The following is a 23642-nucleotide window of genomic DNA, read 5'->3' as shown; positions in this document are numbered from 1 at the left end:
AAAAAAAAATACAAATGGTGTATTTTTAAATCCTTTAAATAATCCTAATGCTATAAATCTATTAGATAAAATTGAAAATAAAAAAAATGATTAAAATGATGAAAAAAAAAATTAAAAAAGTAAAATTAAAATATATACAATTATATATATAAATATATATATATATATATTAATTATATATATATATAAATATTATTATCTATTATATTCTTCTATTTTATTAAATATTTTTATATTTTACTTATATTATACATTTTAATTTTTTATTTATTTTTTTATTCTATATTTTTTTTTTTTAATTAAATCATTTTTATTTATATAATTAAGATTAATAACTTTAACCATTATAATATTATATTCATTGCTCAAAAAGTGTAGAATCTAAATGTTGATGATTATTTAACATTTAATCTTATTAATAAAATATAAATATATATATTAAAATATACTTAAAAACCTATAAATTTGTTCTATTTATATATCATTTTTTATAGTTTAAAATAATTTTATTTTTCTTTAAATATATATTTAGTAATATTTAATTATAAAAAAGTAATAGTAAATTAATATTATTATATAAAATATATATCTATAATTTATCATATATAAAATGTATTTTATTTAATTAAATTCTTATAATTTTTATTTAAGAATTAATTAAATTCTTAAATATTCATTTCTTTACTTTTTTCTTTTTTAATTTTAACAAATGCCTTTTTCTTTTATTAAAATGTTTTTTCTGTAAGAGTAACTACAAGAGGAATGTCATTAAGTTCAGCATAATTTTATTATTCTTCTTATGAATATTACTCATTTTTATAACTAAACATAAGAACATTAACTTTATTGCTTTAACAACATTATTGAAACCTTAGTTTTTCAAATAAAAGACCTGTTCCAACACTACAAATTATGCATTCATATTTAAAAAAGAGTTATTGACTAATTTATTATTTTTTTTCAAATTTTTATTAAATTATATAATTTAAAGCTTCATTTATTAAAGTAAAACCAGAAACTTGCTTCATATCCTTTAGATGAGCTTCTAGTATAATTTTTTATTTATAAATTTATTAATTTTCATTAATTTATTATAATTATTATTATTATTATTATTATTATTATTATTATTATTATTATTATTATTATTATTTGTATTTTTATTTTATGACGATGCTGAGTTTCCAGATTTTGAAAGATAATCTGTATTATTATTTTCTAAATTATTTGTTGTATTAAAATGATTATTATTAATAACAATTTACTTAAATTACGTATCCATTATAACATCGCATACATTAGAATATTTAGTCGTTTTAATATCATAAGTTCCTCCAAAAATAGGTGTCATATATGTTTAATTTTTTACTGTCGAGATATCTATTGCAAAAAAGAGCCCATCTTTAAAGCCAAAATCATTACATTAAAGATACAAGTCTATTTAGAATTCCGGGACTTTATAGAAATTCTAATTAGAATAATTTTTAGAGTTTACATATTAATTTTTGAATTCTTTTTCTACATATGAAAGCTAAGATAAATATTCCTAGCACATCGGGAAATAATGAGAAAGTGCATTTCTTATTTCTTCATTAGAACTATTTTTTATTGTTAAAAGTGTAATAATTTTTTCTAAGTCTTTTTCTGGTAATTAAAAATCTGTTATAATCTTTTTTTTAACATCACGGGAAGTTATATTTCCTAAAAATAGTATATTTTCTAGTTTTTTTATTTGTTCTTTTTTTAATTATTTAGATAAATAACTCCTTAGTATATTTATATCATTTACCCTTATTTTATCAACTAAAAAACCAGCATTTTCAATCAATTCTACTGCGAAAAATATTGTTTCGGCCCTTGTGTATATATTTAGGTCTTCTTATAAACATACACAATCATAGTCAGTGTTAAAATGGCAGGTTATTTTTTAGTCTTCTATGTATTTATATACATGGCCGACTTCGAATTTTTTAAAAAGGTGGCTTTTGAGGAATTTATTGTCTACTTTTTTAAGGTTTTTTTTGAAGCTTTCTCTTATATTAGATCTTAAATAGCAGATGTTTCCCGATTAAATCATAAAAGAAGGGTTTGTGAGGTTTTTTGCAATTTCAAACGATAAATCATTCCTTAATTGAACTTTTGGGGCTTATATAGTTTAAGGAGAGGGAAAATGAAGAACTTATTTATGAAAAAAATAATCATAAATATGCGCAGTGTAGAAATTGTTTAATTATTGGAAATTTTAAGGGAGATTATTATATAATTATTATTCTTAGTTATTTAATAAATGACTGCTTTTAAAAATCGCTTCGACTATTTGCTTAAAAAGTGGTCCTTCGGGATTTTTTATTGTCTTTAAAGCATCTAGGATGTAATTATCTTCCATTTTAGGCGGCATGAGGTCTGATTGGAGAATTTCGCTGACTTTCTCACATTTTTAGGCAGAGAATTATAATATCCATTGAATTAATTTAACTTATTTAGGATGACATTGTTCGAATTTTTTGGGAAAAGAATGATTATTTCTTAAAGTACAAAGGACTTTAAAACGCTCGTATTTAGAGGAAAACTCACACCACATTTCAAAAAAAATAATTCCCAAAGCATATATATCAGCTTGTTCTTCCTATATATAAGTTTCGGAAGGCCGGTAAAAATAAGTGCCTACTTTTAAAGTATGATCTATATTTTCGAGTTCTTTGGCTGTTAATTAGGGCTTATTTATAAGTTTGTTAAAAAGCTCGTTTTCTTGGTTTTATATATAGTATTGATGTTTGGTAAAAATTGAGTTTTTTTATGATTTTGCAAGCCCGAAATCGCCTATTTTATAATCTCCGACAGAATCAATGAATATATTTTCAGGTTTTAGGTCCCTATGGATGATATTTTGTTAATGAATATAGTTTATTCCTTCAAGAATTTAACGAAATTACTACCAAACAACCATAGGGTCAGAAGCGAAGTATTATTCTTTTATTCTCTAAGCAAGAGTAGAAGGACAGTATTCAGTTTAAATGAATAATATCATTAGTCTAGTTGCATTATTGAGTTATTAGTTTTAATTTTAAAGTCGGGATTTTTATATACTGTTGTCATCATAAGAATTTTTAAAAGAAGAAAATTCATAAAAGGATGAAGAATTATTATTGTTATAGTTTATATTTATATTATTATTAGGATTGATATTTGTATTATATATAGAAGAAGAAGATTAAAAGTTTTCATCAAAAGTCTTACTATTACTGTTGAGTTATTATTGGTTTGTTTCTTCGGTTAAACTGGATTCTTCTAACCAGGCTTAATAGTATCTTAATACATGTCTTTTTTTATTTATTTTTTATTCGGGTGTTTTTGTTTTGTTTTATTTTATAAAAAAAACCTGTGATGTAATTGGGATAATAAGGTTACTTCTCTCATAAGCTTCTAGATGTTTTATTCTTTGCGGATTTTTATTTTTTTTATAGCATAATATCTTCCATCTAACTTTTTTTTTATTATTGTTATTTAATATAATAATTATTATTGATTTTGTCATATTTTTTTTTTTTGGTTTACTTTGTTTTTAACTTTTACTACTTGGCCAAAAGCTCCTTATCCTAAAACTTTAATTTCCTCAAAATCTGTTAAATATCTACTTTTCTCAGTATTTGCTAATTCAAAATTTAATACATTATTGATTATTTTATTATTTTCTTAATTTTAAATAATTTGTTCTAAATTATTTTATTATTATTATTTTTCGTCTTTTTTTAATGTTTGGTTTTCTTTTTAATCAAAAGATTAAAAGTTTTAATTATTTTTATTTATGCAATTTTTACATTAAAATTGTTCTTTATAATATTAAAAAAGTTAATTTTATTTTATAAAATCACCCCCTATACCCTATATAAAGTCTTTAAGGAGATTTTAGGGCAAATTTTAAATTGAATTTTATACTTTTTTTTACACTTTATGCAATTTCTATTAAAAAATATGCTAAAAAGCCTATTAATATTCATTTTGGAGAGCTTTATTCATTTCTTTTACGAATAAATTAGTACTATTAATACTATTTTAAATAATATTGATTTCATATTTTTCAAAATTGAATACTTTAATCAAAATATTTAATAAGTTTACAATAAAAATATCTTTTTCATCGCAATTTTAATCAAAATATCGAATTAAATTTTTCTCTTTTGTATTAAAATAATATTAAAATTATTATTAATGAAATTCCTCTTATTATTATTAATTAATAATATTTTATTATTTAGATTAAACTTCCCTGCTATTAAGCCATTATAATCTTAATCAATGCTCATCATTATCATTCATTCTTAAGATAGACTAAGTTTTTTCCTATTCGATTACTTTTTTATTATTTTCAGCCATTTCGGCTTCTTTTTATTATTATTCTGCTAATATTTCTTTTCTTTTTTCTTCATATAATTACATTTAAATCATTTTATTATGTATCTTTTCCTATTTATATATATTTTTTTATTTTAAAATATTATTCTATATATTATTTTGTTTTGTATGTTTAAACTTTATCTAAATATTCTTAATGTATATTACTTATATAAAATTTAGCGAATTCTATTAAATCAAAAAACATTTCCTTACCAGTATTTTTTAAAGCAAACTCAAATAATTATTCCTATAAAAGCTAAATGTCGTATTTATCAAATCCTTTGTAAGTTTTAACTTGAATTTTGGGCATTTCTTCAGGATATTCTAGGGGAATATTAAAGCCTAAACATATGAAAAAATCTGCTTTATTTTATGATTCTTCATTTTATTCATCAATGTTTAATTATTCGGGGAATATGTTTATTTAAAATGCACGGTAATATGTGGGCTCTTGGGGAATTCCTATTATATTTTCCATATATATAGCCTTTAGTTTTTATAATTCGAGATTTAATGTTATGTTTTTCTCATTTTTGGTTTCAATTTATTTAGGACGGTATTTACGCTTTTGCATATTACTTTTTTTATTTTACTTTTGTATATATAGCAATTAAAATATAGATATTTATATTTATTTTTTAAAACAATAATTATTATTTCATAAAAATAATAATTTTATTTTAAATTTAATTAAAAAAGTGATTATTTTTTTTTTTAAATATATTTAGTAATCAATAAATATAATGTTATTAAATTGCGTTTAACATATTAATGCGCAATTAAAAAATAATGTGTATTACATTTAAATATAATATTTAATAATATATAAATATAAAAATATAAAAATAATAAAAATATAAAATATAAATAAAAATATATAATATATATTAAATAATAATAATAAGAAAATAGTATATATATATATATATAAATATAGGAGAAAACTATTTTTATTTTTTATTTTATTTTTATATCTTAAATTTATATTTTTCTAAAATAATTTAAATATTAGTAATCATTATTAATTAAATTAATATAATAATTTTTGAAATCAATATTTTTTATTGAATAATAGAAATAAATATATTGGGAAAATATATTAACATAAAATTATTATTATCATTAATTTAAAAAAAAATATATATAAATTTCATTTATTTAATATTTTTTATATAATATCTGATAACTATAATTATAATGACTAAGATTTCTTTTTTTAAACTATTCCTATATTTTAACAATTAGTATGAGATAATTTTTAAGGTATAATATTAAGTTATTAATCAATTAAATTCTAATTTACCTAAAATTCTTTATCTACCTATTCAATAATTTATTAAGTCTAAGCTAATTATTAGTCTAAATTGTTTTTTTATTGTGATTAATCTGTTTTATACATATCTAACTTATGCATAGTATGTGATTTTTTTCTCAACCTATTTGAATATTAATCATTAAGATAATCTAAATCATCATCATCATTATCTTATTAATTGATTAATTTTTATAATAAAACATCCATTTTGCTCATTCTATTATTTTACGATACCACAGTTTATTGCCCGTAAGTTTTTTTTTGAGAAAATTATTTATAGATTTATTATTACTTATTATTTTTTACATAAATATTTGGATATTTTTTTTAAAGTTTGATAATTATCGACTCAATATTATTATGTGAAAAATAGATCTCAAAAGACTTCATTACTTCAAATAAATCTTAATTATTTCTTTATAATTTACCATACATAAGAATATTTTCAACCCCTTATAAGGCTAGAATAGTATTATTTAATGTATTTTATCTTATTAATCCTCTTCGAACCTAAGAAAGTTTCCTTTTGTTGTTTTTACTTTCATTATTTTACATTGCCGATGATGAATTTATAGTCCCGGAAGTATTTTTTTTATTAGTATTTCGCTTTTCTAGTTTATCAAATATAATACTGTTTTTCTTAGAGATTGAATTTCTGATTAAATTTTCGTTATTGTTATTTACAATGTTTTCATTTTTTAATTTTAAAGAAATTTATGATTATTAAGTTGATTAATAACTAGATTAATAAGAAGGTTCTTTTGTTTCGAAATTTTCTGTTAAACCAGAAAGGGGTTATGGTTAAGATTTTAATGATTAATTTCTTAAAAAGAATTTATTTTCTTCTAAGTTTGGAAATATATTTAATTGAAGATTTTTTTAATTTAAACTATTTTATTTTTTATAAATAATATTATTTTCTTCCTATTCATGATTATTATTAAATTCTTTTAAACTACTTTAAACATTTATTAGATTTTCAGAATTTGTTTCATTGTTTTCATCATAATCTAAATAAACATTATATTCTAAATCTGATTTTTAGTATTCATCAAACCATTCTTAGTTCTATATAAATTAAATATTTCTATTAAATATTAAATTAGCTTCATATTACACTTTATCAATTAAAGAAAATGTATTATATTTTTAATGTCTCATATAACATGGAAATTAATCTCGAATTTAAAATATAGGTTTTTAATATATTTTTATTATCTATTTTTTTTTTTTATGAAAATATATAAATATATAAATATATAAATATATAAATATATAAATATATTAGATATATATATATATATATATAAATATTTACTTTATTTTAATTTGGTATATAATGTATATATGGACATTCATTAACAAAATGATAATCACTATCACAACTTAAGCATTTATTTCCTAAATTTTTATAATTTTTATATAAAACTAATTTATCTTTTATGTGACAATAATTCTCATAATCTATTGGAGATTCTTTTAGTATAGATATAAAATCTTACCTTTTTATCATTAGCAAAGTTGTAAAATCTACGCTTCTTATACTTGTTTCTCTTGGTTAACCTGTAAAAAAACTTTATTCACCCACACATTGACCTTTATTAAATATTTTTAAAGAATTAATTTTTTATTTTCCTAGATTATTATCAGAATCAACAAATAATTCAAGTTTACCTTATAAAATAAAAAAAATAGAACAATCATCCAAATCTCCTTCATAAAATAATATTTCTTCGGGAGTACAACGTATTTCTTGTATTAAAAAAACAGTTTTTTAAATAGTATTTTCAGTAAAATTATTCCTAAAAATAGGAGAATCAATCAAAGCAATTTTATTAGCCTATATCATGAGTTATTTTTATAAAGGCTCAGATAACATATTAATAATTTTACATTCTTTATCGTGATCATTTATAGTAGATTCTTTTAAATAATATTCTAAATATTCTCTTATTTATTATTATAAATCTTTATTAATATTTTTTTTAGACATATAATTATTTATGATTTATATAGTATATTTAGATTTTTCTTTTTCTTCAGATAAAAATTTAACTATAGTTCCTATAAAAATATAAAAAAGACATTAATAAGTAAAATATATATAAATATATAACAATATATAGAAACGGATATAAATATATAAAAATATATATGTATAAAAATACATGAATAAATACTATATATAATATATATACATATTTATATTATAAAAAAAAAAAAATGAATATATATATATTATATATATTATATATACATATATGTATATATTTATTTATATTATACATATATAAAATATATATATACTTTAAATTTTATTTTACTTTTAAATTATTACCTATTTGATTAATACAATAAGCAAAAACTCCTGTAGTTATTATTGTTATTGTAATTGCAATAGTTACTTCTAATTAATTTGTTGGTTTAATATCGCCATATCCTACTGTTGTCATCGTTATAGTTACAAAATATAGACTATATAAATATTAACTCAAAAATTAATCCTCTTGTATTTAAAAATTTGTAATCCAACTCATTTTTTCATTTTTAATTTCATATCGTGCAATAATAAGCCATATACATGCAAAAATATGTGCTATATAGAGTGCATATATTAATAAATTAAATAATTGCATTAAATATGTCAGTTTTTTTTTTAATATATACAATCTTCTAGCTTATTTTTTAAATTTGTTATATGAGAAATACGAATAAAAAATAAAATAGAAATAATGCTTTCTAAAATTTTTTTTTTATCAGTTAAAATGTTTTCTTTTCGGTCACTTTGGTCGTTTATAAACAATGGTAATAGTGATATTATGTCATATATAAACCTCTTTGACAAATAATTTGATATTATATTAATTCTATTGCCTATTATTTCTCCTTTAGAATAATAACTAGTATTTAAAGTGACTAGAATATCAAATATGATTATAAAAACACTTAAAAAACTAAAGGAATTGGAATATAAACCTAAACCAAACGTTATTTTTAATGGTATAAATAGAAAAAAATAAAAATTAGCTAATAAATTTAATAAGTCCCACATTAATTTAAATTAATTAGAGGGTTAAAAAGTAGGAATTTTTTGTATTTTTTTCCTTGTATTTTCAGTTAATAATTAAATATAGATTTTAATTAATTAAAAATTTAAATATTGATAGCATGAGAAGTTATTTTTAAGCAAAAATTATTCGTTTTTTTTATCATTAGTAAATATTTTTTAATCATTATGAACAAAAATAGTCTTGTCATTGAAAAATTTCAAATGTTATTAACGCAAATTTTAATATCTTCTACTCTATAAATTTTGAACTATTTAAGTGGCTAGTTTTTTTAGTTTAAGGGTGAAAAAAAAGCTGCTTTTTTCAATATTTTTACTTTAATTTATTATATTAAAATTCTTTTTTGAAATTATTTTTTAGTCTTGGCTTAAATTCAAATTGCGAATATCGAAATTTTAACTATTCTCGTTATTATTGTTTTAAGGAGAACAGTTTAATTTATATATTCTTTTCCTTTAATTTTAATTTTATTAAGAATCTGGAGTTTATATAATTTAATTTAAACCATTAAGTAAACAAATAGAATTTTATTAAAATACATTATTATGTTAAGTTTAACCTAATTGGCTTTTAATTTAAACAATTTATGATTTTTAATTGATGCAAGTTTTAGATTATTCAATTTAGAAAGATTAAGAAAATTATTTTTATTATTTATTTTAGGATTATTTACTTGAAAAATAAGATTTAGTTTAAAATATAGGAAGGCTGGAATTATCATCTTCTTTTATTTAACGCTATTAAAATATTTAAAAAATTTTTTATTAATCAAGAAATGAAGATTCATATTATAATTTAATTTTTTCAAGCATTTTATATATTATATATATAAAAAAAAATAAAAAAATATAATATATTAATTAATATATATATATAATATAAATAAAAAAATAAAAATAAATAAATAGATTATTATAGAAAAATATTTAATATTGTAATATATATATATATATATATATATATATATATATATATATATATATATGTATATGTATATAAATTCATTTAAATATTAAATATTTATATATTATATTTTATATCTTTTAATTTATACTATTTTTTTAATATCTTAAACACTTTGATATTATATATTTTTTATATATAGTATTTACTTATATATAATATTTTTTTTATAATATTTATTTATTATAATTTTTTATATATTAAATATTATATTTTTTATATATATTTTTTTATTATTATATAATTTTTTTTATTATTACAATTATTATTATTTTTTATTCATAAATTATTTGTATATTTATTTTATTTTATTTTTATATTATTTTATTTTATTTTAAATAATTTACTAAATTAATTATTATAAATATATTATATATTAATATATAAATTAAGCAAATTATTTTTAATTTTTATTTCATTATAAATTTATATCTAAATATAATATAATTTAAAAATATAATTAACCTTAAAATAATTTTTTTTTTTTATAAAATATTTATTATATATTTTTAATAATATATTTTAATATTTCGTTTTGTAATTTATTATTATATTTTAGTAATAAAAAAAAATTATTAAGATAAAAATATAATATATATTTTATTTTTTAAAAACTATTGTAAATATAATTAAATTAAATAAATAAAAAATAAAGAATTAATTCATCTTTTAGCAACTGTTTTTTTAAGAGCAGATTATTATGATTATTTATTGTCATTTGAGAATTTAACATAATTTTATTAGTTTTATTGATTTTCTGATAATTCTGAAATTCTTCTATTTAACCTTTCTATATGATTATCAAAATTTTCTTTAATATATGCAAGTTCCTAAAATAAATATAAAATATATATTATATTTAAATTTATATATATATATATATATATATATATATATATATACATTTTATTTTATATATATAAATGCTTATTATTTTTATTTTACTTTATTTTGTTTTTCAAGTATATACAATCTGTCAACTAAATGTTATTCATCTTATCTTGCTTTATCTAGTTTTTCTTTTAATTCTCTAATAAGTAATTCTTTTTCTTAGAATATATTATCTTTAAGTTATTCAGGTTAAATTTTATTAGAGATAGCATTATCGAGTGTATTTTTAGTTTTCATATTTTAAATTTTTAATTATTTAATACTTTGATCTTATTTAATTATATCTTCTTTTAGTTTATGAATTTCTATATCTTTATTTCTTACTGTATATTCTAATTTTTAATTCATTTCTTCCAAATTAAATATACTCTATTTTAATTAGGCTATATTTTCATCTTTGTATCCTCCTACTATAAATTAATCTTATTATTTATCATTATTATTATTTTTATTTTGGAATTTCTTAATTTAAACTTCCAAAATTTTACATTGTTCAGATTTTAAATTTAATTATTTTTAAAGTTTATCTTTTTCTTCTTTTTAATTTTAAATTTAGATTTTTAACATTTCATTTCTTTTTTACAATTCTTCTTCTTTTCTAGGGTTTTTGTCTTTATCTTATAAAAGTAAAAACCTTTCCTATTCGAAATTTGATTTTTCGCTGTTTTTATGATTTCCTTTATTTTAATCTTAGTTTTAATTAAATTCTGTTTCAGTTTATGCATCTGATAGGTTATATATAATACAAAAAAGCTTATTTATATCTACTTTAGTGTCTTAATTATTTACTTTATTTTCAATTTTTTAACTTCCTTGTATTAATTTTTGGAAATCTTCAGTCCTTAAATTAATATTTTTCAAATCGAAGATCTTCTTAAGGTTACTTGCAAAAATAAATCCTTATTTCTTTTCATCTTGCTACCTTATTTCTTTAAAAAGGTCATAATTTGGTGTATTTTGTAAATAAATCTTAATCGACTAACCTATATCTTAATAATTTTCAAAAGACATTTTTTTAATTGGTTTTAAGTAATTATTTGAATCATAAATTCCTTAATATTTTTCCTTTGAGAAATGTTTTATAGTTTCTTAAAATTCCTTATTTTATATATCTATTTATTTGAGTTTTTCTAAAGTTTTTGAATGTTCAGATTTCTCTTTATTTAATTAATGTTATAAATCTTATTCTTTTAAAGTTAATGCTAATTATTATTATTATTATATTTATGTTTTGTCAGAATCTTTTTTTTTTAAGTTTTCTTCTTTTTTCAAAAGGTCTTATATTTATAATTTTTATGTTTAGTTTTTTGAATTTTCTGCTTCTTTCATTAATTTATTTATTGATTCGAGTGAATCTTTTATTTGTCTTTCTAATATTTATTTATCTTTTTTTAATTAAAGAATCTTCTTTTTATATTCTTCTTCTTTATCAACATTTTATTCAACTGAATCTTTATATTCTTTACATAAAGCTTCTTTCTATTTCTTCAAATCTTGAATAATTCTATTATTTTCTTTTAGTAATTTTTATAAAGCCTTTACTTAATCTTCTAGATCTTAAACTTTATGGTTTTATCTTGAAATTATTAGTTCATCTTCTAATCTTTTTACAAGAACTTCAAGCTTATAAATATAAAAAAATTATATATATATATATATATATATATATATATATATATAAAAATAAATTATATTTATTTAATATAAATTACCTCATCTATTGTTTTTTGTTAAAGCTTACATTTAATTGATAATTAATCAACTTAACTTTCTAAATTATTTTTAGATTTATAGTTTTCTTCATCATTTTTTGAAAAGAAACTATTATTATTTTATATATCATTTCTAGAACCTGATGTAGAACATGCCTACATTAAAAGTTTTCGAATTTCAGCTGAATCTTTTTCTTTTTCTTATCTAAAATCTCTTTTCATTTTTTCAATAAGTAAATCTTTTCTTTCAATTTCGTAATTTTTATCATCTATAAGACCTTATAAAGTACTGATAGTTTTTTAAGCAGCTAAAGCTATTTTTTAACTATCTTCATTTATAAAATTATATCTATTTTATTCACTATATTCGAAATTATTGTTACTAGGAAATATATGAATTTAATTGTATTAATTAAAAATACAAAATATATATATAAATGTAAATATAAAAAAAAATAAAAAATATATGTATAAAAAAATATATTTAAATAAATATATATATATATATATATATATATATATATTTTTATATATATATTTATAATATATTATTTATATATATATTTTTATATTTATTTAATATTTTATTTTTATTTACTTTTTATTATTTTATTCATTTTTTAATTAATTTACAAATTCTTTTAATCTATCTATTTCTTGATATAAACTTGTTTATCTTTCTTTATATACTTCTATTTCTTTTTTTAGATTTTAAATATTTTCTTAATTTTCATTATCTTCTGCTTCTAATTCATTTATATACTTAACTCCTTTATGCATTACTGTATTTTAGTATTCTTTTTGATTTTTTTCTTTTGCATTTTCTTAAGTATTATTTAACTAAACAGTTCCTATTATTTTATTTGTTTTTCCTGCTTATCTTCTTAATCTATATATTGGATCATCATTTTTATCTTTTTCTTTCATTTCTTTATCATTCATAACTAAATTCATTGCTTCTTAATGTTTTTACCTCCAAAACTATTCTCTTTCATTAAACTTTTTATTTGTAAGTTCTGATTCTTATTCCAAAGCTTTCACATGTTCTAGATGTTATCGCGTAATTCTTTAATAATATTCTTCTTTTTCTTTTGCGATTTCCTAGTCTCTTTTAGCCTTCATTTCCATCAGTTTTTACTCTGATACTTATAAAGATAACTCTATTACTCTCTATTATAACTAATCGCTGTATTTTGTTTTTAAATCATTTTTTAATTCGTCAAATTATTACTCTAAAGCTTCAAAATAATCACATTTTACTAAAAAATAAAAAATAAAATTACTTGATTAAATATAATATATTTACTTGCTAATTCATGATTATCATCTCTTAATTTTTTATTTTAAATTTCTAAGTCAGTTTTTACAGAAGATAATTCATTTATTCTTCTATACATATCATCTATTTTTGACATAGTAATAGTTGGTAGTATTTTATTTCTTAAATCTGTAATATTATCTTCATAATCGTAAATTTTTTACCTTAAAACTTCTCGAGATTCAATTGAATCTTAATTAGCCTCATTTAATTCAAATTCTGTAATTTGTAATTATTATTAATATTTTTCTAAATCATGTATTAAATTATCGTATTTTATATTAGTTTGAGATTAATTGTATTTCGCAATCATTAAAGAATGCTATAATTTACCGACAATAGCCTTTTCATCAGAAGTAGATTATAATTCTTTAATTGTTTCTTATAAAGATTCTGTTTCAAATTTTTTTCTTTCATTTGATATTAATAATTCTTTTACTTAATTACTGGCAAATTCGTGAAGGTTTTTTAAATTTTTATTTTAAACTCTTAATTCCATAGCTTCTTTTTATAATCTTTTGTTTATTTTATGTATTTATTTACTCATTTATTTTGTTTCACATCCTTCTAACGTATTTTAAGCTCTATGATAAAGTTTTTATAATTCATTATACTTTTTTATTTATAATATTATTTCATTTTCTCTATCTTTTAATCTTTTATTTAATAATATTAATTTATATATTTTTTTAAAAAATAAAAATTAATAATAGTACTATAAATTTAGTTTAGCATTCATTTTTTCTGTTAAATTTAATTAATACATAAGTATATCACATCTACTATTTAAGTTTTTATCTTTTATTTCTAAGAGATTAATTTTTAATTCCAAGCGAGCTTCCTTTGGTAAATTTTATATATCTTAAGTATCTAATTCTCTTAGTTGTCCTTATTTTTACATAGCGTCTATTTTAGCACCTACTCTTTTCATTTTTTCAATTTTCATCTTTTCTACTTTCGCACTTCGTATATAATTTATTAATTCATTATATTCTATACTACCATTACTATCAATATCTATATCAGCAAATAATTGTCTTAATTCTTCATCTTAAACATTTAATTAAAGTTTAACAAAAAGGGCTATTATTAATTAAAAATATAAAATATATAAAATATTAATATATATATAAAATTATAAAAATATAAAAAATATTATATATAATATATATATATATATATATATATATATATATATATATATATATATATATATATATATATTATACATTTAAACTCTATAAAATCGATTTCATCGTCATCATTATTATCTAATAACTAATATAAATCTTTTATATATTAACCTTATGAATGTATTGCTTCATCTATTTTTAAAATAACTTTCTTTTACCAACTTAAATCTTCTGCAGTCATAAGTAATTATTATCTTTTATTAAAAATATATATATAAATTTTTATATTATAAACCTCATAACATCAGATATAATATTTTCAAAAAGAGAATGAAATTCACTGTAAGTAATTTTTCCATCTCCAGAAGTATCAGCCATATGGAAGACATAAGAAACTGTTTCTTCATCTATATTTTTTATTAAAGATTTCAAAGTTATGTACGTTTCTTCTTTAGTAACTTCTCCACTACCATCTTTGTCGAATGCTTTAAAAGTTTCACCTAAACTAAGTCCAGCTTATTAAATTTTTTCCCATAAATCATAAATTAACTATTCTTAGGATTTTCTTATAGTAACGCCTGATCTTCTTAATTTCCTAGTAAATTCTTTAATTCAATCTTATTACTTCCATCAAAATCCATAAATCTAAAAGTATTTAATAAATAAAAAAATTAAAAATAAAATACAATATATATATAAAATTAATAAATATATATATAATTACTTAAATAATATTTCAACTTCTTATTAATTAAAATCAACTTTTAAATTTCTCATAGCTTATAAAAATTCCTAAGGACCTAAAAATCCATCTCTATTGTCATCAATTTATTAGAAAATTTATGTTGGAGAAATGCTTTTATTTATCATTATATCAACTAATTTTTAATATGAGATTAAATATTTTTTATAATGAGGGTCTATTATTTCTAACATTTTTTTTGTCATTTATAATTCTAGTTATATTTCTAATGTTTCATCTTCTAAAATTCTTATTTTTTAGTTTTTTTCAAACAACATTCTTTCAGAATCTATAATTTTTGTATATTAATATTAAAAAACAATATATATATACTTTTTAATTTATGTATTTCAGATAACAATTGTGTATTTTTTTCTTTTATATTAGCTAATTCATCTTATTATTTATCGAATTTATTCCTTAATATATTAAATCGAGATTTATGTACAGAATCTTAAACTTCTTAAAGCAAGGTTTTTAAATAATGTTAAGATTTCTTTTTCCATTCAACTAAACCTTATATTTTTTCAATCAAGATAGTTTCTTTTTTGCAAAACTCGGCGCTATAATTCTTATAAGCTTCTGAAATTTCAATATATTCATCTTTTAAACAAGAATATTTTCTCGAAATTCTATTAAATAGTAATAAATTAAAAAATGAAACAAAATATATATATTTAAATATATAAATATATATATATATATATATATATATATGTATAAATACTTTATTAAATTAACATCTAAAATTGATGTTTTTTATGTCATTTCAGCAAGTTTTTATTTTAATTTATCTCTATCATTATTTTATGAAATTTAATTAATATTTTTGTATTCATAAAGTTCTTCGTTTAGTCTTTAAATTTCACAAGTTTTATCATTTAATTAATTTTCCATAATTTTAACTTTTTCATCTAATTTACTTTTCACTTCATAGTGTTTTTCATATAGATTATCCTATATAAGAAGACATTTTGTTAATTAATTTTTCATTTCTTCTGATTCTGACTATAAAATATTATATTCTTTCTCTTTTTCTGTTAATAATTTTATTATTTCGATATTCATTACTTATAGTTATGCTATTTAATATTTCGCTAAAGTCTAATTGAACCCTCCTTCACTATATAATTCGAATATTTCTGGAGGAATATTTTGTTTGAATTTATAACTTCTTACTTAGGATATATCATCCCAATTCCCAAGAGCACCAGGCAATGGTTAAGGTGGTTTGGCTAAATGTTATAAATATATAGGATATCCTTTATTATTTATATCTAATTCATTATTTTCTGAATCTATACTTGGTTTGTTTTATGTTATCGATTTATTACTTTATAATTAAGATAATTATTATGTTATTTGTTCTAACGCTTTCTTTAATTCGTTATTTTATTCTAAAATTAATTATATATCTTTATCATTCTATATATATAAATAAATATATTTATATTTATTAATTTTTACAAAATTTTTATTTTTTCGTTTTTATTTATCAGTATCTTTTTCTCTTTCTACATGTTCAATTTAACATCTTCTTACTTGATCTTCAAGTTCTTTTATTTATTTAATTAATTAAGTTTTTGTGTCATCTTAAGTAACCTTTACTCGAATTTTATTTTTTAAATTAGCAACAAATTCATCAACTTATTATCTAATTAAGTGTATTTAAAATAGGTGAAATAATATAAATAAATATATATATATTTATATATATATATATATATAAATATTTTTATTTAATTTAAATATATATTAATATATATTTTATATATTTTAAATATACAATTCATTTTAAGTCAGTCCTAAATATCTATCTCCTCTAGGATTCTAATCATATATATTAGAAAGTATTCTTAGTCTATTTCTTAATTACATTCTTTCACCTTCTAATTCTTCTACTTCTTTTTCTAAATATCTAACTTAAGCTTTATAGTCTTCTATTTTTTATTTTTCTGCTATTTTAATTTCTTCCAAATTAAACCCATAATTTTCTGACACTTTAGCTAATCTTCTTAAAACTCTATTTTCTGCTAAAATATTGTCCATTTTTCTGATAAATCATTATATTTTTATTTTTCTTTGTTAAGTTTTCTTCTTAAAGAAGTGGCTTCTTCCATTATTTCTTTTTAATCTTTTTCCCATTATTCTTCATCAAAATCTGCTCCTTCTTATTTTTTACTTAATTATTTAAATTCTGCTCTTAATTTTTTTATTTATAATTCTTTGTTTTGACTATCTTATTCTAAAGATTGAACTTTTATTAATAATTATTAGTTTTTTTCTTTATATAATTCCATTTCATTTAAGCTTTTTTAGAATTTCAATCTTTCTTCTTCTCTGGCTTTTTTTACTTCTTATTAGACAATTTCTTGTACTTTTTATTTTAATAATTATGCTTTTTAATATTCTTTGTAAAAATCTTCTCTTTCCTTTTTTGTTTTTGTTTTTTTTGTTTTATTATAAAAAAAAAGCATATTATTTTATTTTTACTATACGACATTAATGATATTGCTCTTCTAAAGATTATTTTTCAATTGTTAAATCTTTTACTCTTTCAAATTATACTGCTAAATCTCTTTTTAGCTTTTGAATTTCGCTATTGTATTATTCTTTCATTTAAAACTTATTTGTTTTTTTTTATAATAATATATACAAAATTTTATGTTTTATATTTATTTAAAATCAAATATTTATTTAAATTAATTAATTAATTATTATTATTATTTTAAAAAATAAATAATTTAAATATTATCTTATTTTTTTTTTATTATTTTTTTAAAAATTCATTCAAAAAAGTTTTATTTTTATTATATTTCTTTAAATATTAAATAATATTTTTTGTTTTGTTTCAATTATATATATAAAGTTAATAAATTTATAGAAGAAAATAATAAATTAAATCACATTATTAATATTTATATTTTACATCATATATCTTTTTATCTATTAATTTCTTTTACTTAAAATTAGATTTCATTTTTATAAAGAAAAAATGAAATTAGAAGAAAATAATGAGTTTAGATTAAAAGTAATAATAATGATAAAAAAATTGTTTATGAAAAATTAGAATTATACGAAAATATAATATATTTTAATTAAATTCAATTCAATTAATAATACATCAAAAATAAAACATAATATAACTAAAAGATGGTTAATTATTTGATATCTTATGTATAATAATTAAAATATTAGTTTAAATAAAATATATAACTCTTATGGTCTAATAAGAAAAAACACCTTAAGCTTGATATATTTTTTCCATTTATTATAAAATACTAAGATAATAATTAATATATTAAAATATTAATTATTAACATAAAATATATAATAATAAAAAGTAAATAAATATTGAAAATTATATTTAAGTATTAAATAATTATTTAAAGAAAATAAAAATTATAATAACATATTAAAATAATATTTATATAAATATTTTATTTATTTAATTTATAACGAAAATCAAAAGTCTTATTAATTTATTTGAAAATGTAAAACAAATTAAATATAATATTTTGAAGGATAAAATATTATAATTTTTTTAAAAAAAATTTAATAAATCATTATATATTTTATTTTATTTTTTTTAAAAAAAAACATTATACAAAAACATTTAAAATAATGAAAAAAAATTATTATTTTTATTATTTTTTAACTTAATCAAAAAAAAATAAAGGTTATTTTCTTTTAAAACTTCAAATAAATTAATATCAATTAGTTTTTTATTTTTTTAATATTTAATATAATATACAAATATCAATATTATATTATGTTTTATTTATTATTATTATTTTCTTTATTTTTATCTAAATGAATATTATTTATAAAAAATAAGTAATTACAATAAACTATCTTTATTTTTTTATTAAATATTTTATATATAATTTTTCTATTTTATTAATATTAAAGGTTAAATAAAATTATGTTTAAAATAATTAAATTGCCAACTTTAAACCAATATGTTTTCTCTTTTTTGAATTAAAATAAATCTACTTCTTCTTTATATAGATTTTCTTCAACAGTTTAATTGTAAGGCACTATAAATCTCAATAATTTAAAAACCAAGCCTTTAATAGATTAGAAAATAAATAATAAACATTATGATGTAGCAATTATTGGTGGAGGATCAGGAGGACTAGCATTCGCATTAGTAAATTTAAATAAAATATAATTAAAAATATATATATATAAACTAAAAATAGGAAGCTTCTAAACATAATTTAAAAACAGTAGTTTTTGATTATGTAGAATAATCAACATAGTAATAAATAAAAATTCAAAAAATTTATATAAATAATAATATATTTGAATATAAATAGAGGTAATACATGGGGATTAGGAGGAACATGTGTTAATGTTGGATGCATTCCTAAAAAACTTATGCATACATCAGGATTATATAAGGTTTTTTGAATTTAAAAATAAAATAAATTGAAAAATATAAATAATAAAAGGAAATTTTATTAAACTCTCCTGGATATGGATTTGATTTAAATTAATTAAATGAAGGAAAATTAGATAGCAAACATTTTATATGGGAGAACCTAGTATAAAATGTCTAATCATATATAAAAAGTATAAATTTTGGTTACAAAAAATAATTAGTAGATAAAAATATTGATTATGTAAATGCTTTAGCGACATTTTATGATAAAAACACATTAGTTTTTTCTCCAAAATCATAACATATATCATCTTATTTATAAGATAATAATTTAATTAATTAAGAAAAATAAGAAGATTTAGGAAAAATTACAGCTGATTAAATTGTTATTGCAGTAGGAGGTAGGCCTTTAATTTTACCAGATGAATAATGTAAAAATAGCTATAAATATGGTATTACTAGTGATGATATTTTCATGTAAAAATGTCCACCAAGAAAAACACTGGTTGTAGGGGGTGGATATATTGCAGTAGAATGTGCGGGTTTTTTAAGTACTTTAGGATATCATACTAGTATGATGACAAGATAATTATATTTAAGAGGTATTTTTTTTATTTATGTTTATATTTAAATAATATTCTTATATATATAAACAAATAATTATAAAAAATAGATTTTTTTATTTTATTTAATTATAAAAATAAATAAAATATCATTAAATTTTTTTTGAAAATATACTTTATTTTAATAGAAAAGTTTAAAAACAAAAAAATTTAAATGAAAAAATATTAAAATAAATTAAATTAAATATAATATATAATTAAATATATAAATATATAATTTATATATATATATATTTAAATTTATCTTTATTTTTATATAAACATTAGAATTTGATTAAGACATTGCATATAGAATCGTCTATAATCTCTAAAAAGAAAATGGTGTTAATATTGTACCTACTTCTTTACCTTCTTCAATTGAAAAAGTTGATGAAAATTTATTTAAGGTTAAAATTGTTAACTAAGTTACTTAATAAGAAACTGAAGATTGTATTTTTTTATATATTTATTATTTAATACATTTTATTATTATTATTAAAGGTTTTAATACTATTTTATTTGCAATCGGAAGATAAGCAAATACTTAAAAATTAAATTTAGATAGAATAGGAATATAAATAAATAATAGAAATAAAAAAGTTTTAAAAATAAAACATATATTAATATTTATAAAAATTAATAAAGATAAAGGAAGATTTGAAAACGAACTAGAGTAAACTAATATAAAAATATATATGCAATTGGTGAGGTTCTTGATGGTATTCCTGAACTAACGCCTGTAGCATAAAAACAAGGTTAATTATTAGCCAAAAGACTTATTTATAAAAGATAAAATAAAGATATTAATTGTGTATATTTCTAAAAATTAAAATTGGATGTAAATGATTTCCCTACAACCATATTTACTCCTACTGAATATTCATGCACTGGATTATCTGAAGAATAGTCAATAAAGAAATATGGAGAAGAAAATATAGAAGTCTATCATTCTAAATATACACCTTTAGAAGAATAAATTTCTCCAAGATATGATGAAGATTATAATTCTTTGCAAAGGAAAGCTTATGCTAAAATAATATGTAATAAATTAGAAAATGATAAAATTGTAGGTATTCATTATTTGGGACCTAATGCGGGTGAGGTTATGTAAGGATATGCTGTAGCAATGAAATTAGGTACGACTAAATTCGATTTAGATAGAACTATAGGTATTCATCCTACTACATCAGAGGAGTTTACGGGATTAAATATAACTAAAAGTTCCGGGGAGCCTTATGAGAAAACTTCTTGCTGAGCTTGAGTGTGATTATATTCTTTTTTCTTGAATTACTTTTTGTCTTATTTAATTTTAATGATTATTTTAAAAATAAAATAAACCTAAATGAAAATATTTAATCGAAATTACTAATAAGTAAAGATTTTATATTGAATTACAAAGTTTTTCTTGAAAAAAGATCAATTTAAGTATAATCAAACATATTTTTTAATTTTTTTCTAATAGTATAAAAATATATTTTTTTTTGAAAGGAGTTTTAATTATTTTTTATTATATTTTTTTTCAAAATAATCCTATATTATATATAAATTTGATTAATATTATATATTTATAGTTTTATTAAAATACGTTTTATATTTTTATTTGTTATTAATTATATAAAATATATATATATATATATATATATTGTTTATTAATATAAGAAAAATTAATTTTTTAGTCTTTAAAAAAATAAAAAATTATAAAAATAAAAAAAACATATATTTAATGATATCTAAAAAAATTATTAGATGTTTAATTTTTATAATAATATTTTAATAGTGTTTAGGTATAAAACAAAATAATAAATAAAATTCAATTATAAATGAAATTGAGTAAAATAAAAACAAAATCGATTAATTAAAATACTTTAATATTAATCAAAAAATATTTCAAATTGCTTAACAAAATTTTTTAAAAACATAAAAAACTGAAGATAAAATAGAAATATATGGTTTATTATACCTCTTCACATTCATAATAATATACTTTTTAGCACTTACAATAAAAAATTCAATAAAATAATCATTAAAATAAAAACTTTTTCTTTTAGTAAATAGCATATTAAAGTAATAATATAATTAATATATATATTTATAAATTTATATTAATAAAAAAAAAGAGATATTACTTTAATATTATTTATTTCAACATTAATGTTAATTTTAAATTATTTTGATGCATTATATTTTTTAGATGATTTTGTATATGTAGACTCTTTATGCATAGGGATTGCAATTTTTGCAATTATTTGGTTATTTTTAGGAGTTTTTAATATTTTTGTGCATTAAGCTTAAGCAAAAATATGGAGAAATTATGAAAAAGAAATAATAAATTAATAAAGTATACTAAAAAAATATGAAAACTTATATATAAATAAAAACTAACAACCATAAACATTCAATTCATAAAAAAATACTGAATTAACAATAAAAAAGGAATTGTTAGAATATTTTTTAATAAGGTAAGAATTTATTGCGCCATCTTTTTAACCTACAATAGCAGAAAATTTTTTAAGAAATGACTTCGATTTTTCTAATTATTTAACAAGGTAAAATATAAAAATAAAGATAAATATTAATAAAAAATGAAAAAAATATATATATAAATAAAAATAAATATATATATATAAGTATATATATTGATTTTTCTAATTATTTAACAAGGTAAAATATAATAAATAAATATTATAATATATATATAAATAAAAATAAATATATATATATAAATATATATATATATATATATATATTATATATATATTTATATTTTTATTAATATTTATTTATTTATTATAATATTTATTTTTATTATTTATAAAATAGATGTTTAGCTGAGGTTGGTAAGAAATCATTTGAATTAAATGCAGTTAGTATTTTCGTACTTTTAATTCTTATTAGTTTTAGATTATTAATTGCTCTTCTTGATTATGATAAAATTTATAATTTCTACATTATGAGTGTTTTACCATTTTTTGTTATGACTTTTCTTGTTTTTTTCTATAAAAAATTATATATGAATTATACTAAGTTAGTTCATGTAGTTGATAATCCTTACGATATAAAATTTATTTAATTTGAAAAACAAAGACATCCAATGGTTAATGTAGATAAAATTAAAG

General features: G+C 17.4%; 6 protein-coding genes across 6 annotated transcripts, besides 46 other annotated features; 1 reads left to right on the top strand and 5 right to left on the bottom strand. All coding sequences in view use genetic code 6, as the record gives it.

Moving 5' to 3' along the window:
* Positions 1–141: 141 nt before the first annotated feature.
* Positions 142–193: a microsatellite.
* Positions 194–216: 23 nt separating this feature from the next.
* Positions 217–272: a microsatellite.
* Positions 254–296: a microsatellite.
* Positions 297–599: 303 nt separating this feature from the next.
* On the bottom strand, positions 600–4971 carry IMG5_198850 (hypothetical protein; the record flags this gene model as incomplete). The annotated part of the gene is made up of 5 exons (XM_004024128.1): positions 4436–4971; positions 3556–4267; positions 3380–3483; positions 1275–3320; positions 600–1203 (listed from the first exon to the last, which is right to left on the bottom strand). Exons 1-5 carry the CDS (start codon positions 4924–4926, stop codon positions 600–602), a joined length of 3957 nt encoding a protein of 1318 aa, XP_004024177.1. The 5' UTR covers positions 4927–4971.
* Positions 1089–1153: a microsatellite.
* Positions 1101–1167: a microsatellite.
* Positions 4972–5025: 54 nt separating the features above from the next.
* Positions 5026–5076: a microsatellite.
* A 125-nt stretch (positions 5077–5201) lies between these two features.
* Positions 5202–5331: a microsatellite.
* Positions 5216–5273: a microsatellite.
* A 495-nt stretch (positions 5332–5826) lies between the features above and the next one.
* On the bottom strand, positions 5827–8163 carry IMG5_198840 (hypothetical protein; the record flags this gene model as incomplete). Its single annotated transcript, XM_004024127.1, has 4 exons — positions 5827–5831; positions 6670–6778; positions 7029–7774; positions 8049–8163. 4 exons carry the CDS (start codon positions 8161–8163, stop codon positions 5827–5829), a joined length of 975 nt encoding a protein of 324 aa, XP_004024176.1.
* Positions 6948–7024: a microsatellite.
* Positions 6950–7024: a microsatellite.
* Positions 7806–7865: a microsatellite.
* Positions 7938–8016: a microsatellite.
* Positions 8164–9614: 1451 nt separating the features above from the next.
* Positions 9615–9685: a microsatellite.
* Positions 9686–9715: 30 nt separating this feature from the next.
* Positions 9716–9776: a microsatellite.
* Positions 9777–9796: 20 nt separating this feature from the next.
* Positions 9797–9849: a microsatellite.
* A 10-nt stretch (positions 9850–9859) lies between these two features.
* Positions 9860–9929: a microsatellite.
* Positions 9860–9965: a microsatellite.
* Positions 9866–10020: a microsatellite.
* Positions 9895–9969: a microsatellite.
* Positions 9906–10072: a microsatellite.
* Positions 10028–10077: a microsatellite.
* Positions 10028–10078: a microsatellite.
* Positions 10079–10403: 325 nt separating this feature from the next.
* Positions 10404–10869, bottom strand: IMG5_198830 (hypothetical protein; the record flags this gene model as incomplete). The annotated part of the gene is made up of 2 exons (XM_004024126.1): positions 10404–10571; positions 10687–10869. The coding sequence occupies 2 exons, from the start codon at positions 10867–10869 to the stop codon at positions 10404–10406; spliced, it is 351 nt and encodes a 116-aa protein (XP_004024175.1).
* Positions 10588–10643: a microsatellite.
* Positions 10606–10678: a microsatellite.
* Positions 10870–11779: 910 nt separating the features above from the next.
* IMG5_198820 (hypothetical protein) lies at positions 11780–17586 on the bottom strand (the record flags this gene model as incomplete). The annotated part of the gene is made up of 14 exons (XM_004024125.1): positions 11780–11787; positions 12099–12255; positions 12345–12693; positions 12943–13603; positions 13651–14318; positions 14379–14745; positions 14892–15049; positions 15091–15202; positions 15238–15440; positions 15520–15826; positions 15871–16169; positions 16265–16962; positions 17005–17191; positions 17324–17586. The coding sequence occupies 14 exons, from the start codon at positions 17584–17586 to the stop codon at positions 11780–11782; spliced, it is 4437 nt and encodes a 1478-aa protein (XP_004024174.1).
* Positions 12275–12312: a microsatellite.
* Positions 12768–12867: a microsatellite.
* Positions 12798–12837: a microsatellite.
* Positions 12802–12847: a microsatellite.
* Positions 12823–12908: a microsatellite.
* Positions 12823–12916: a microsatellite.
* Positions 12837–12938: a microsatellite.
* Positions 12860–12954: a microsatellite.
* Positions 12891–12967: a microsatellite.
* Positions 12906–12958: a microsatellite.
* Positions 14757–14814: a microsatellite.
* Positions 14815–14890: a microsatellite.
* Positions 16205–16259: a microsatellite.
* Positions 17223–17312: a microsatellite.
* Positions 17587–17860: 274 nt separating the features above from the next.
* IMG5_198810 (hypothetical protein) lies at positions 17861–18156 on the bottom strand (the record flags this gene model as incomplete). The annotated part of the gene is made up of 2 exons (XM_004024124.1): positions 17861–17914; positions 18031–18156. 2 exons carry the CDS (start codon positions 18154–18156, stop codon positions 17861–17863), a joined length of 180 nt encoding a protein of 59 aa, XP_004024173.1.
* A 1306-nt stretch (positions 18157–19462) lies between these two features.
* On the top strand, positions 19463–21781 carry IMG5_198800 (thioredoxin reductase, putative; the record flags this gene model as incomplete). The annotated part of the gene is made up of 7 exons (XM_004024123.1): positions 19463–19690; positions 19743–19801; positions 19860–19944; positions 19995–20526; positions 20815–20976; positions 21172–21199; positions 21316–21781. The coding sequence occupies 7 exons, from the start codon at positions 19463–19465 to the stop codon at positions 21779–21781; spliced, it is 1560 nt and encodes a 519-aa protein (XP_004024172.1).
* Positions 19953–19988: a microsatellite.
* Positions 20726–20787: a microsatellite.
* A 1296-nt stretch (positions 21782–23077) lies between the features above and the next one.
* Positions 23078–23150: a microsatellite.
* Positions 23078–23153: a microsatellite.
* A 39-nt stretch (positions 23154–23192) lies between these two features.
* Positions 23193–23290: a microsatellite.
* Positions 23251–23340: a microsatellite.
* Positions 23251–23341: a microsatellite.
* Positions 23276–23335: a microsatellite.
* Positions 23342–23642: the final 301 nt, after the last annotated feature.

Source organism: Ichthyophthirius multifiliis (assembly GCF_000220395.1).
Source record: "Ichthyophthirius multifiliis unplaced genomic scaffold scaff_1120509251414, whole genome shotgun sequence".
Taxonomy (NCBI): Eukaryota; Ciliophora; class Oligohymenophorea; order Hymenostomatida; genus Ichthyophthirius; species Ichthyophthirius multifiliis.
This window is presented reverse-complemented; position numbering and strand designations above follow the sequence as displayed.